Source organism: Mastigoproctus giganteus, chromosome 1, assembly GCF_048544385.1.
Source record: "Mastigoproctus giganteus isolate SK-2022 chromosome 1, ASM4854438v1, whole genome shotgun sequence".
Classification (NCBI taxonomy): domain Eukaryota; kingdom Metazoa; phylum Arthropoda; class Arachnida; order Uropygi; family Thelyphonidae; genus Mastigoproctus; species Mastigoproctus giganteus.
The window spans coordinates 180,752,483-180,765,614 of NC_143575.1; the positions used below are offsets into that span (position 1 = coordinate 180,752,483).

The 13,132-nt window shown below is 39.0% G+C and overlaps 1 protein-coding gene across 1 annotated transcript in view; it reads right to left on the reverse strand.

The window, feature by feature from the left end:
- Nucleotides 1–845: 845 nt before the first annotated feature.
- LOC150091335 (myophilin-like) overlaps nucleotides 846–13,132 on the reverse strand; it is a 36,376-nt gene continuing 24,089 nt past the window's right edge. The window contains exons 3-4 of the mRNA XM_090375221.1: nucleotides 8,896–9,100; nucleotides 846–1,302 (exon numbers count right to left, since the gene is read on the reverse strand). Coding sequence (XP_090231347.1) covers nucleotides 1,123–1,302; nucleotides 8,896–9,100 — 385 coding nt within the window. The 3' untranslated portion in view covers nucleotides 846–1,122. The remainder of the gene's footprint in view (nucleotides 1,303–8,895; nucleotides 9,101–13,132) is intronic.

Below are 13,132 nucleotides of genomic sequence, written 5' to 3' on the forward strand. Positions count from 1 at the left end.
TTGTGTCGGTGTTGTTTCCTTCAGCTTTCTGTACCTCACGAGGTTCCTTTGGTGTGCTTTTCCCACATCCAGGCCACTCCTATGAGAAGCTACAGGTGAAAACCTGACTGGTCCTTAAATTTTGGAACACCAGTGTACCTTTGTTTCCAACTAACTTACACCACACAGATTCTATGTTGATAGAAGTAACTTCTGAATCAGCAAAATCTTTTTGTGTTCGGGGTGTTTGATAAGAAGTATGATGTCCCCCCCACTTCTATCTTACATATCTTTCCTAAATACGTCATACGTACCATAATGGAAGTCATCATTTGGATGGCACCAATTTCTGTTAACCCTCTTATACCAAATTGGATTTCCAAAGCTCTTTCATCTGGTGGGAATGGAGAATTAGATTCCAATTTGCCTGAAGATGGTTGCTTAATAGTGTGGGAAAGTCACTAATTGCCCATGAAAATACAAATATACTCCTAAGAAATCCTCACGGCTGAAAGGTATAGTTAACAGGTGAGATCCTTGATCCTTATGTTTCCCCCTTTTTCAGGAGCAATTAGTGCAGACTTTCTTTTAATGGATGATAATGCTTCAGCACAGAGTTTTATAACAGTTTTATTAATACGAGAACGAGTAGGACTGCATATTTATTAATTCGATGCTAAATATGGTTGATTGTACTCATTGTAATCATTTACTCCATAATAAATAGTTATAAAGATCAATTAGAATACAATCTGGAAATGTTAATTTACAGATTCTATTCTAATTGATCTTTAGCTGTAACATGCATGAATTGCAGTGTGTGTAGTCTGGTAAGGCAAATAAGATATGAAATATTCTGCTGTATATACAGTGAAAAAAAACTTTATTTGTAGCCTCTATTCATATACATTGCTAAATATAGAAACAAACGTTATTGGCATTTGCTGTATATCACAATTCACAAATACTTGTTAAAAGTTCTGAAGTTTTTGTCCGAATTTATATTTTTTTATTTTATTTATTTTTTTTTTTCACATTATTATACGTTATTTATAAGAATTCTTCTTGGCCAAGCCAATATAAGTTGACAGCACGATACGATATGAAGTGGATTGAAATGGCCACAATTGGCGACGAAGTAATTTACATATGCCGGGTGTTGCCAAAATTAAGCCCACTGGCATTGGCTCCCTTATTGGTGCCATACTGCAAGTTAATGATACCTTCGCCAGCACGAAGCTGTTCATCTGTAAATTCGCGTTTATTTTCTTCAGAGGGTCTGGGGCCTAGGCAGGGACCTTGGTATTCAGGATGCATGTAGCACTAGAAAAGAAAACAATGAAACACTATTAATTAAAGAGAAAAAGCGTACAAAAGACTTTCGTTTATACAGAGTGATTCAAAAAGGACCTTACAACTTCTTAAGTGTATAGACATTTATTCAGGAGACGTATATAATTTATTGAACTGTCATATTATAGCAAAAAACATCAAGTTTTACCTAGAACAGTCATTTTAGTTCGATATGACCGCCACTGGTGTTCCGGCAAGCAATACCATCTAACTTCTGTAACTGCGGCGGTGATTTTAGTTTTTAGCTCGGCAAGATTGGTAGGTAAGAAGGGAACAAACACTCGATCTTTAATGAAACCACATAGAAAAAAGTGTAGAGGTGGGAACGAGGGAACGAGGTGGCCATGCTAACGGCCCTACTCGACCAATCCACCGACCTGGGAAACGGTTATTGAGGAATTCCCTTACCTCCGTCAAGAAGTGAGGAGGTGCTCCGTCATGCTGAAAGTGAAATCGTCCTCCGTGGTCATCTTCGCCAAACTTTGGAATGAGAAAATTTTCCAGCATATCCAGATACACGATACCGTTGATGATTGTCTCATGGAAAAAGAAGGGTCCGTAAACTTTTACTTTGCTGAGGGCGCAAAAGACATTCACCTTTGGGCTGTCACGAATATGTTCCATGGGCTGTCACGAACATGCACAAGGGTTTTCGCCAGCCCAAATCCTGCAGTTGTGGGTGTTAACCCTACCACTAACATGAAATGTTTATTCATCACTAAAGATTATGTTGTCCAGTAATGTATCGTCTTCCTCTATTCGATGTAACATGTCTGCACAGAATTCCTGACGAACAGCGTTATCTGAGTGAGTAATTTGTTGCACCATGGTAAACCGGTATGGCTGCAAGTGTAAACGTCTTCGTAATACACGCCAAACGGTCGGTTGTGGAACGCCAATCTCACGGGACGCATGTCGCGTTGATTTCACAGAACAAACCTCTCCCTCACCTTTCCCACGACAGCATCAAAAACACGTGGGCGTCCTGGAGATTTGTCATGGCGAACAGAACAACTTGTCTCAACAAAATTCTTGTGCCATGAGTACATTGTAGGTCTATTGGGAGTCTCCTTTCCATATTTGGTGCGAAAATTCCGTTGCACCGTTGTCACAGATTTCGTTTCTTCAAACCAAAACACACACCGAGCACCCTCCACTCCTGTGAAAGTAGCCATTTTTGAAATGCAAGCCGCTGGCGCTCGCGGTGACGGAATTCGGTACTACGACACTACATCACTAAAACGATTTTTTTTTTGTTACAATATGCCAGTTCAATAAATTATGTCTCCTGAATAAATTTCTATACACTTACGAAGTTGCAAATTCCTTTTTGTATCACCCTGTATATACATCTACACTGTTTTCAAATCAGCTACTCATACATTGTGCTGCCACTTTATTAGGTACACCTACATAGTAGCGTGTTGAGCCTCCTTTAGCCTTCAAAACAGCCTGAATTCGTCTAAGCATGGATTGAACAAGATGCAGGAATGGAGTACCATGCAGACATGAGTGTGTAACGCAATTCCTTGAAATTCGACGGAGGTGTAGGCCTGCAGGGAACAGCCCTTTCCAGCTCATCCCAAAGATGTTCAATAGGATTGAGATCCACGACTGAGCGGGCCACTGCAGCAAAGAAAAGTCATTGTCATGTTGCTGGATTACCATTCCATAGTGATTCGGGCTTTGTGCACCGGTGCATTATCCTGCTGGAAGTAACCATCTGACTGATGATAAACTATCAACATGAACGGATGCACTTGGTCAGCAACGATGTGGCATTCAGACGTGAATCTATGGGTATCAATGGACCCAACGTGTGCCAAGAAAACATTCCCCACACCATAACACTGCCCCCACCACCTTGCACAGTAATCGTCGGACATGACGGGTCCATGGATTCATGTTGTTTTCGTCAAATTCTGAGCCTTCCATCAACATGATGCACCAGGAACTTTGACTCGTCTGATAAGTAACTGTTTTCCAATCCTCAATAGTCTAGTGTTAGTGTTGCCATGCCCACAGGTGTGCTCCTTGTTCATCATTGATAACAAAAGTACGCGATGTGGCCGTCGGCTGTTGTAGCTCATTCGCGACAAAGTGCGACTAGTGGTCAGTTGCGATATTTTGTTCTGCGCACCAAGGTTGTATTCTGACGTGATGTGCGACATTGTGGTCCGTCTGTTTGCTTGCACAATTCTAACCAGCCTCCTCTGACCTCTCTCATGAACAAGCAATTTTCTTCCACAGGAGTGCTGCTGAGATGATGTTTTCTCTTCGTTGCACCATTCTGGATACACACTTGAAACTGTGGTGCGTGAAAAGTTCGGAACTGCCGTTTCAGAGATGCTTTGTCTTGCACCTACTATCATGCCATTTTCGAAGTCCGTTAGGTCACTCCTTTCCCCGTTCTTGCTAGGGGTTGTGCGCTTAACTGATACTAGAAAGGTTGTTCTGCTGCATTTATATCCGCAACTGTGGTCATGTGACTTTCAACGTTGTGGGACAAACCATTTGTGTGCACAACAGGGGTGCACTAATAAAGTAGCAGCACAGTATGTTTAACAGCACTTTTTTTTATTATAAAAAAAAAATAAAGCTTTCTTACTCAATATTCCTTATGATAAAATATTGAAAGAGAGGCCAATGATATGCAGTTTCGTGACGTTATAAAGAAATCGAATTAATGAAAAAAAAATCTTTCTTCACAAAGAAATTTAGCATCCCTGAAATAAATTAAAATTTATTTCATAATATAAAATTAAAATTCTCCAGTTTTACTGTTATGGCCAAACGTTCAAGCACTTCTCAACTAGTTAGCTTCTTTTGCTGAGATAGCTGCTTTAAATTTCAATAACAAATATAGGAAAGCTATTACGTGGTACGATATTCAAAATGCTTAAAAAATTATAATCTTAACTCCACATTATTTATGAAATTTTAAATTATTCATTCAGTCTCTGAAGTAGAAATTAAACAACAAAAACTTAATTCTATCTCCTTACATGTATACTTGCGTGTACACCAATGCTAGGAGTTTAGTAAATAAATTTGATGAATTTGAGGTATTGCTCAAAACATCAAAGGCAGATATTGTTGGGATATCAGAGACGTGGTGTCACACAGATATAAGGAATGCAGAACTGGAATATGGGGAGTACAACGTCTACAGAAAGGATAGACTGGATAGGAAGGGAGGAGGGGTTATGCTATTAGTTAAGAAATACATAAAATCCAAGGAAGTGAAGCCAGTGGACATCGCTGGACAGTGCAGTGTCGAGACAGTTTGGAGTGACATAAGCATTGGGAGATCAAAATTGAGAGTAGGAGTGTGTTATAGGCCTAATGACTCTGATGAGTATAATAAGAAATTGTACAGGGAAATAGCGTGGCCAGTAAATAAGAGAGTCTTATAATGGGGGATTTTAATTTCCCAGATATTGACTGGAATTTGTGGGGGTTGGTCACTCATACACTAGCAAGGCTTTTGTGGATTTATTGGATGATTGTTTTCTACATCAGCATGTTCGTGAGGCAACAAGAGGGAGCAATACTCTTGATCTGATTATCAGTAGTGATTCCTCATGCATTAAGAATCTGCAGATAAATGAACCACTAGGTGGCAGTGATCACAGTGTGTTGAAGTGGGATTTACTCAAGGAGGTAACTACCATCAGAGGTAAAGGGAAGGGTTTTTGTTTTCGTAAAGGCGACTATGATGGACTGAGACAGTATTTAAATTCTATACAGTGGGACCAACTGATGATGTTACCAACAGCAAATGCAAAATGGAAAGCATTCAAAGAACTTATCTTGGAAGCTACTAGGCTTTACATACCAACTAAGAAATATTGTTCAAGGTTTAGGCCTAAATGGATATCAGATGAACTGATGAGGCATATGGCAGAGACGAAACATGCATGGGATACATACAAATTAACACATGACACAGAAGCCTATGATAGATACAAGTTGATCTGTAACCAAGTTACAAAGGAGGTTAGGCAGGCGAAGGCAGATTATGAGAAATCTTTGGCAAGGGATGCAAAGAAAAACAGCAAAGAGTTCTTTACTTATGTAAACTCTAGAAGGAAGGGGATGAATCAGATTGGACCACTTGATATCGATGGGTCAACTGTTGATGATCCTGCTCAGGTAGCTAACAAACTAAATGAATATTTTGCATCGACATTCACACATGAGGAGTTATTTAGTGAGGGATTCTCTAGCAGTAAGCTAGAGAATCTTGTAATAACTGAGAGTAAAGTGGAGGAGAAATTGTTGAAGATAAACACAAGAAAGGCACCTCGGTTGGATGGGATCTATCCAGTTATATTAAAGGAGGCAGCAGAGGAAGTAAGCAAACCCTTAGCCATAATTATGAGAGCTTCCTTGGACTCAGGGGAGGTACCCACAGACTGGAGATGTGCAAATGTGACCCCAATTCACAAAGAAGGATCAAAGGCTGACACAAGTAATTATAGACCTGTGAGTTTAACTTCTGTTCCAGGAAAATTAATGGAGGCACTAGTTAAAGAAGCACTGCAGGATCATTTAGACAAGACTTCAGTTATAGCTCGGACACAGCATGGTTTTGTTAAGGGGAAGTCTTGCCTGACCAATTTGATTGGATACTATGATGCAGTCACAAAGGAACTGGATGCAGGGAATAACTTTGATGTTATATACTTGGATCTTAGAAAGGCTTTTGATACTGTTACACATGGAAGACTGCTGCACAAATTGGAGCAGTGTGACATTGGAGGCAAATTGCTGCTGTGGATAAAGGGGTGGCTGAGGGGGAGAAGACAGAGAGTGGTAATCATTGGACACTGCTCATTGTGGACTAATGTTATTAGTGGAGTCCCTGAGGGCTCGGTGTTGTGTCCATTATTGTTTTCTGTATTCATAAATGATATTGATGATGGTATATCAAGCTTAATGTCCAAGTTTGCAGACGATACAAAGGTAGCCAGGGTTGTCAAGGACACTACTGACACTATGCTGCTGCTGAAAAGGTTGAGCAGATGGGCTGAGAGGTGGCAAATGAAGTTTAACATTGACAAATGTAAAGTACTACACATGGGAAACAGCAACCCCAGAGCAACGTATCAATTCTGTGGTACTACACTGACAGTGGTAGAGAATGAAAGGGACCTGGGGGTGGTTGTGCAGGCAGATATGAAGTTCTCTGAGCAGTGCAGACGGGCTGCAAGAGCAGCTCATGGTGTATTGTCAATGATATATAGGAATTTTTCTAGCAGGGATAAGGAGGTGATTATTCCCTTGTATAAGGCAATGGTCAGGCCACACCTTGAGTACTGTATACAGGTCTGGAGGCCACATTTCAAGAAGGATGTAGAGCTGCTGGAACGAGTACAGAGAAGGGCAACAAGATTGGTGAATGGAACAAAGGGGTGCTCTTACAAAGAAAGGCTTAAGTTTTGCAAATTACAGTGTCTGGAGACTAGGCACCAGCGAGGTGATCTGATAGAGGTGTATAAAGCCTTGAATGGTTTGAGCATGCTCAATGCTGATGGGATTCTTTCTCTCACTCAGAATAATCACCTGAGAGGGCATAAATTCAAATTGAGGAAAGACTGATGTAGGATAGACGTGCGGAAATTTGCCTTTAGCCAGCGAGTGGTTGGTTGGTGGAACAGACTTCCATCCCTTGTCGTGGAAGTTGATAGCCTAAATAAGTTTAAGGCTCAGCTGGACAGGTATTTTGAACAAACAGAGGGTTAAAGTGGAAGTGGTTTCTTTTTTTCTTTTTTTTTTTTTTGGCTGATGCTGCATAAGCTTGCTTTCTTGCATCAAATGCCTCTACTAATGCTAATGCTAATGCTAAAGGTAAGGTAAGCCCAATACACTATATAATATATCTTTCTTGCCAACATTTCGCATTCAACGTTGGGTGAAAAAGGTAAACTCAGCCATTATCAACCCACTGCAGGATCGAAGCCTCCTCAACGATTCAAGTTGAGGGAAATGGGCCATCTGCCACAGTGCGGGTTGGTAGATAGACATATTTAGAAGTCAGCGCTTGAACGCCAGCTACTCAAAGAGCATGTGCTACATGCACTTCCTCTCTGACAACTCGGCTATGGGTATTACTTATCAAATAAAAGTTGAACAGGTAAATAACAGGAGCAAACTTAGCAGAGACTTGTTACCTGCTGAAATCTGTCCTGATAAGGGATACCCAAAGCTAAATCCAAACCAGGAAACAAATTTTTGCCGACACAAGAATGAAATATTTGGTATATTGGGCTGGCCTTTTGATAAGTTTGTCTTTTGTCTAATTTATAATGAAATTTTTGCATAAATAATGTGGAGCCAAGTATGTAATTTATAAAATCATTAATAAAATTGATTATTTTATAAACAATATGGATATGGAAAATTCCTTTAAACAATTGACAACTCTTTAATTAGTTAGCGATTGCTTCTTAATCTGAAATTAACTTTTCATCTGGGAGTAGCAGCTTTCAACTGAAATAAGGCAAAATATTTGCCCATTTCAGGGTTTATCGCCTTTCAATGAAACATAAAAAGTTAATATTACTTCTTACTCAGGTACAGAGAATGATGTATCCTATATTGGAGACAAGTCCATTTCTAGTTATAGGGTCTGGACTCTAAAAAGTGCTCCTTTTCTGGGGAAAAGGTCGCAGCACATTTATAAACCTTTAATTTCAATATTATGATTTGGAGACATTAAGAGACATTTTATTTAATGCCTATTTTTATTTGTTTTAAACAAACAAATAAAAAATCAATAAATTTGAGTGTACAGCAAATTGTTTTTCACAAAAGTTTGCTGTACATGCAAACTATTGCGAGATATTTCTCAGTTTCACTACTTATGATTGAAGAACGGCGGGAAAAGCACGTTATAGTGTATTTGCGGTAGTAAATTTAAGCGAACAGTGCATATTCCATTTGTAAACATCTCATTACAGAGATAAACAGACAAAATTATTGCAAAGATGAAGTGCAATGAACAGTTAACAAATGGACAAACGTTGTGGTTTGACAAAACAAGTGCCAATTCCGTGAAAAGATGAACCCGATTCAAGAGTGCAAAACCGTGATGAATGTTTTCATGGTACTGTATTAAGTCCAATGCTAATTTTTTCATGGCAGGTGGCCAGAGGGAAAGCATTGCCGAAGACTATGTATACTCCTTCCATGCATTAACTATGATGGGCACTCTCAATGTGACAACACCACTATCCATCAAAGGGTCATGAGTTCACAAATGATATATGGAATGAATACAAATATAGACGGTAATATATTTCTGTTAGTGTTTAAATAATATATGATTTAATTAAGCTAGCTCAGTGATTCTCAGAAACTAGGTCTCGCGATGAACTGTAATATTAAAAGCACAAATAGTCTCAAACTAAGAAAGGTTTGACACTATAACTGAACTTGTTATAGTCATTGGGGAGAAAAACATCTTGGTTCTTTCAAAAAAATTCACCAGAAATAAGACTGAAAACGTTGATCGGGTTTATCTTATACTTCTGAAGAAAATAACCACTAAAAACTTACAGCTCTTCCTAAAGCCATTAGACACTGTGTAACCTGGGGGATGTTTCGCCTTTCGTAGAGATCAACTGTTTGGAATACATCAATCTCGGGAACACCGTATTTCTTGGCTGCTTCTTGGAATCTGTTAATATTTTCCATCATCTTGAACTGTCCTCCAGTTGTGTTCATCTTCTGGATGCATCCTGGCATCAGTTTGTTCATGAGGCTGTAAGGAAATATTTTAAAATATAGTTAAAATATAATGATGGAAGCGAGTTCTAGAAAGAAAAGTAAACAAGATTAAAAAAACATTCTAACTAGTGTTTCACCTTTTAAACTCTTACAATATATCGTTTGGAATAACTGCGTGAGACTGACACAGTCTTCTGCAATTCGTTTAGAAATTTATGGGTTCGATTTTAATCGCCAAACTGGAGTAAATACGGAGCGTAGTTGGTCCGTTTTGGAGGAATATATAGGCCTTTTTCGCACAGATGTTTGCAATTTTTATCCAGTAAACAGCAAACTAACCACAGAATGAATACTATTACAGACATGACATACAAAAGGTTACCAAAATTATTGAGATTGTTTGTTTGCGTAGAGACAGATAGGGCCAGGAAACGTCTGGATATTACGTCTTGATTTTTTTTTTGCCGATTTGGCTATTTTCTTAATGAAAAAAAAAAAAAAAAATCCCGAATCAAAAAGCATACAAATGCAACCCTTGCCCATGACCGCATGACTTGGCTGTGGTGAAAATAGCCTTAAATGTCCCAATACAATTGGGAGAAACGATAACAATACCTTCGTTCCCTGCACACATCACTGCTGAAAGGTCTGCAGCAGGCACCAGTACTTACTACACAAACGTGATTTATTCACAGAGGTGGTCTGAGTGCATGAGTTCTTTACAGGGTTCTCCTCATTATCAACCAAACTTGTAACCACATCATATCCAGGTATCATCGTAAGGGGGGGAAACATGACCAGGTTTTTAAGTGTTTCTTTTAGATAGACCTAGAAACACTTATACGCACGGTTAAGGGGGGCATATTCCCCCTCTGCCCTCCCCTGAATACGTTTCTGCAACTTGCAACATCAGTGAGTGGGAACCATAAAGAATTCAGAAAATTAAATCCAACGCTAATAGCTACTGGGAACCTTATTCATAGCAGACCAACGAAAGATTTTAAATAGAAAATAACAATACTGACACTTCGTTCGGACACAATACAATCCTTCTAAGTTACAAAACAGGAAGATGGAGAAATTGTTATAATTGTTTTTATGGCGAATCAGCAATTTCAGGTCATAATGCACCAAGGTATTATGCCCTTGTGTGTGTGTGTGTGTGTGTGTGTTCACGGGACGATTCGCATGTTTTGCGGGATAAAAATTCTGACTAACTCACAGAGAAAAAGCCTACTTCTCCACCTGGGATCGGCTTCTCTCCCAAATGAAGAGGCCTTTAAGAATTCCTCTATTCCACGACGGAATTCGAATCCAAACCTCTCCAAACGGAGCTAAACCACTACGATGTCACGGAAGGAGGGGAGAGAGGAAGGGCGGAATAAATCGAGGGCTTCTTAAGAGAGGTACAACAACTTGAAAACAGAGGATAAAAGCAATTACATTTGATCAGACAAAAAACATCGCTTAAGTTAAGTAATCTTATAAACAACTACCTGATTTAAGATGAAATCGTGACAAAAGTAAGGTGACAACTTGTCCTGAATGAACAGTAACTTCATAAAACGACTGAAGAATTGCGAATACGGAAGAAATCACAGTGATTATCACCTTGCTTCAAGGCAATATTGCATCACCAGTATTTTGAATTGATTAGTGTTCGAATATCTTAACTGAGAGAGAAGTTTATTCCATGTTAACGCCTCGATATTTTAAACTCGTTTAGCACCGAAATCTTTATATTGGATTCTGACCTCAGGCTAAAGAATTCTTTTTAATCTTTGCTGTCGAAAATTAACCTGAAAATCTCGGAAAATCCTGCTGCATTGGGACCATTTAAAGATTGTTTCATTAAGAAGACTCGTTTCTTTTGTTGTTTCCAATAAAATCCTAATAAACTGGAAAATATTCCAATAAATGGATTAAGAAAGTAAACCCTGGATTAAATATGCTTCCCATAAATCTGTCATGAAAAATATTGTCAGGTATGCTGTATGATCCTAGTATTACAATCAGTGGCGGATTAAGGATAGTTGGGGCCCCTAGGCAAATTATATTTGGGGGCCCCCCCAAAAATAATAATAAAAAAAAGAATAAAAATTAGGTGGCAAATAAATGAAATTTTGTACTTTTGAATTTTTTGCTTAAATTTTCGCTTAAATTAATCAAGATTTTTATGATGTTTACTGAAAACATTAATCTATTTTAGAACACTATAGGAAAATGTCTTGGCTTGGGGTCCCCGACAATGCCTGGGGCCCCTATGCACGTGCCTCATTGCCTTAATGGGTAATCCGCCACTGATTACAATGAATTCTGCTGTTAGTGCAATGTTTCTCAATCTGAGATGTCTCGATCGAGTTAATGTGCCAATATCATTACTTCAGCTAATTAACCCTAAATGCCAAACACTGAAAGAAACTTTACATACTACAATATACCTAGATAAAACTGCATTCTCTTTTCAATAATAATTAATTTCAACAAACATATATAACCATATCTACTATAAAATATATGTATAAACTAATGATTTTTATGTATTATTTATCTATAGAAACGGTTATGTAAATACAGTTCTTGCTTACACCTTTTTGGATCGGGTTAATACCTTCTATATACGCAACTTGTGCATCACAATCTAGTTATCTTGTACATCACAATCTAATATTACTGATTTTGTAAAAAAATCGCATTATGCATACTTTGACATAAGACTAGGCGATCAGAATCGTGGGCACCGCATAAAGTATGCCATACATGTGTCAAACATCTTAGAAAATGGAGTCAAGGAAAAAATGTGTGCTTGCCATTTGCTGTTCCTATGGTTTGGTACGAGCCAGTAAGCATGCCGAATGTTACTTTTGTGTATGTGACGTTAAAGGTTACAATTCAAAAAATAAAAAGGACATCAAATATCCAGATCTACCGTCAGCCATAAGACCGGTTCCACATAGACCTTATCTGCCTGTAAAACCTCCACCAGAAACTTTGGAGTCCACATCTTCTTCCACCGAAGCAGAAGCTAAAGAGGTTAGTGAAGAAGAATGTTATAGTAGTAGTAGTAGTAGTAGTAGTAGTAGTAGTAGTGGCACATGATGCAAGAAAGCAAGTGTAGGAGCTTATGCAGCATCAGCCAAAAAAAAAAAAAAAAATCACACCATTCCCTCCAAATGCCTGTCCAGTTCCTCCTTAAATTTATTTAACCTATCAACTTCCACAACGACAGATGGAAGTTTGTTCCAGCAATTAACCACCCGCTGGCTAAAGGCAAATTTCCGCACATCTATTCTACATCTGTCCTTTCTTAATTTGAACTTATGTCCCCGTAGGTTGGTAATCTGAACAAGTGGAAGGATCCCATCAGAATTCAGCGTGCTCAACCCATTCAAGGCCTTATAGACCTCAATCAGATCACCGCGCAGGTGCCTAGTCTCCAGCCACTGCAATTTGCAGAACTTAAGCCTCTCTTGGTAAGAGAATCCCTTCATTCCCCTCACCAATCGTGTTGCTCTTCTCTGTACACGCTCAAGCAAATCTACATCCTTCCTAAAATGAGGCCTCCAGACCTGTACGCAGTACTCAAGGCGTGGCCTGACCATTGCCTTATACAGAGGGACAATCACCTCCTTTTCCCTGCTAGCAAAATTCCTATATATCATTGACAAAACCCCATGACCCGCCCTAGCAGCCTGTCTGCACTGCTCAGAAAACTTCATATCTGACTGCACAATTACTCCCAGGTCTTTTTCATTTTCTACCACCTTAAGTGTAGTACCACACAGTTGGTACGTTTCTCTGGGGTTACTTCTACCCATATGCAGTACTTTGCATTTGTCAAGGTTGAACTTCAGTTGCCACTTCTTAGCCCATCTGCCCAATTTATCTAGATCCTGTTGCAGTAGCACACTGCCATTACTGTCATTAACAACCCTGCCAACCTTTGTGTCATCTGCAAACTTCGACATTAAGCCTGATATACCTTCATCAATATCATTGATAAATACACAAAACAACAGTGGACCCAACACCGAACCCTGTGGGACTCCACTAATAACATTAGTCC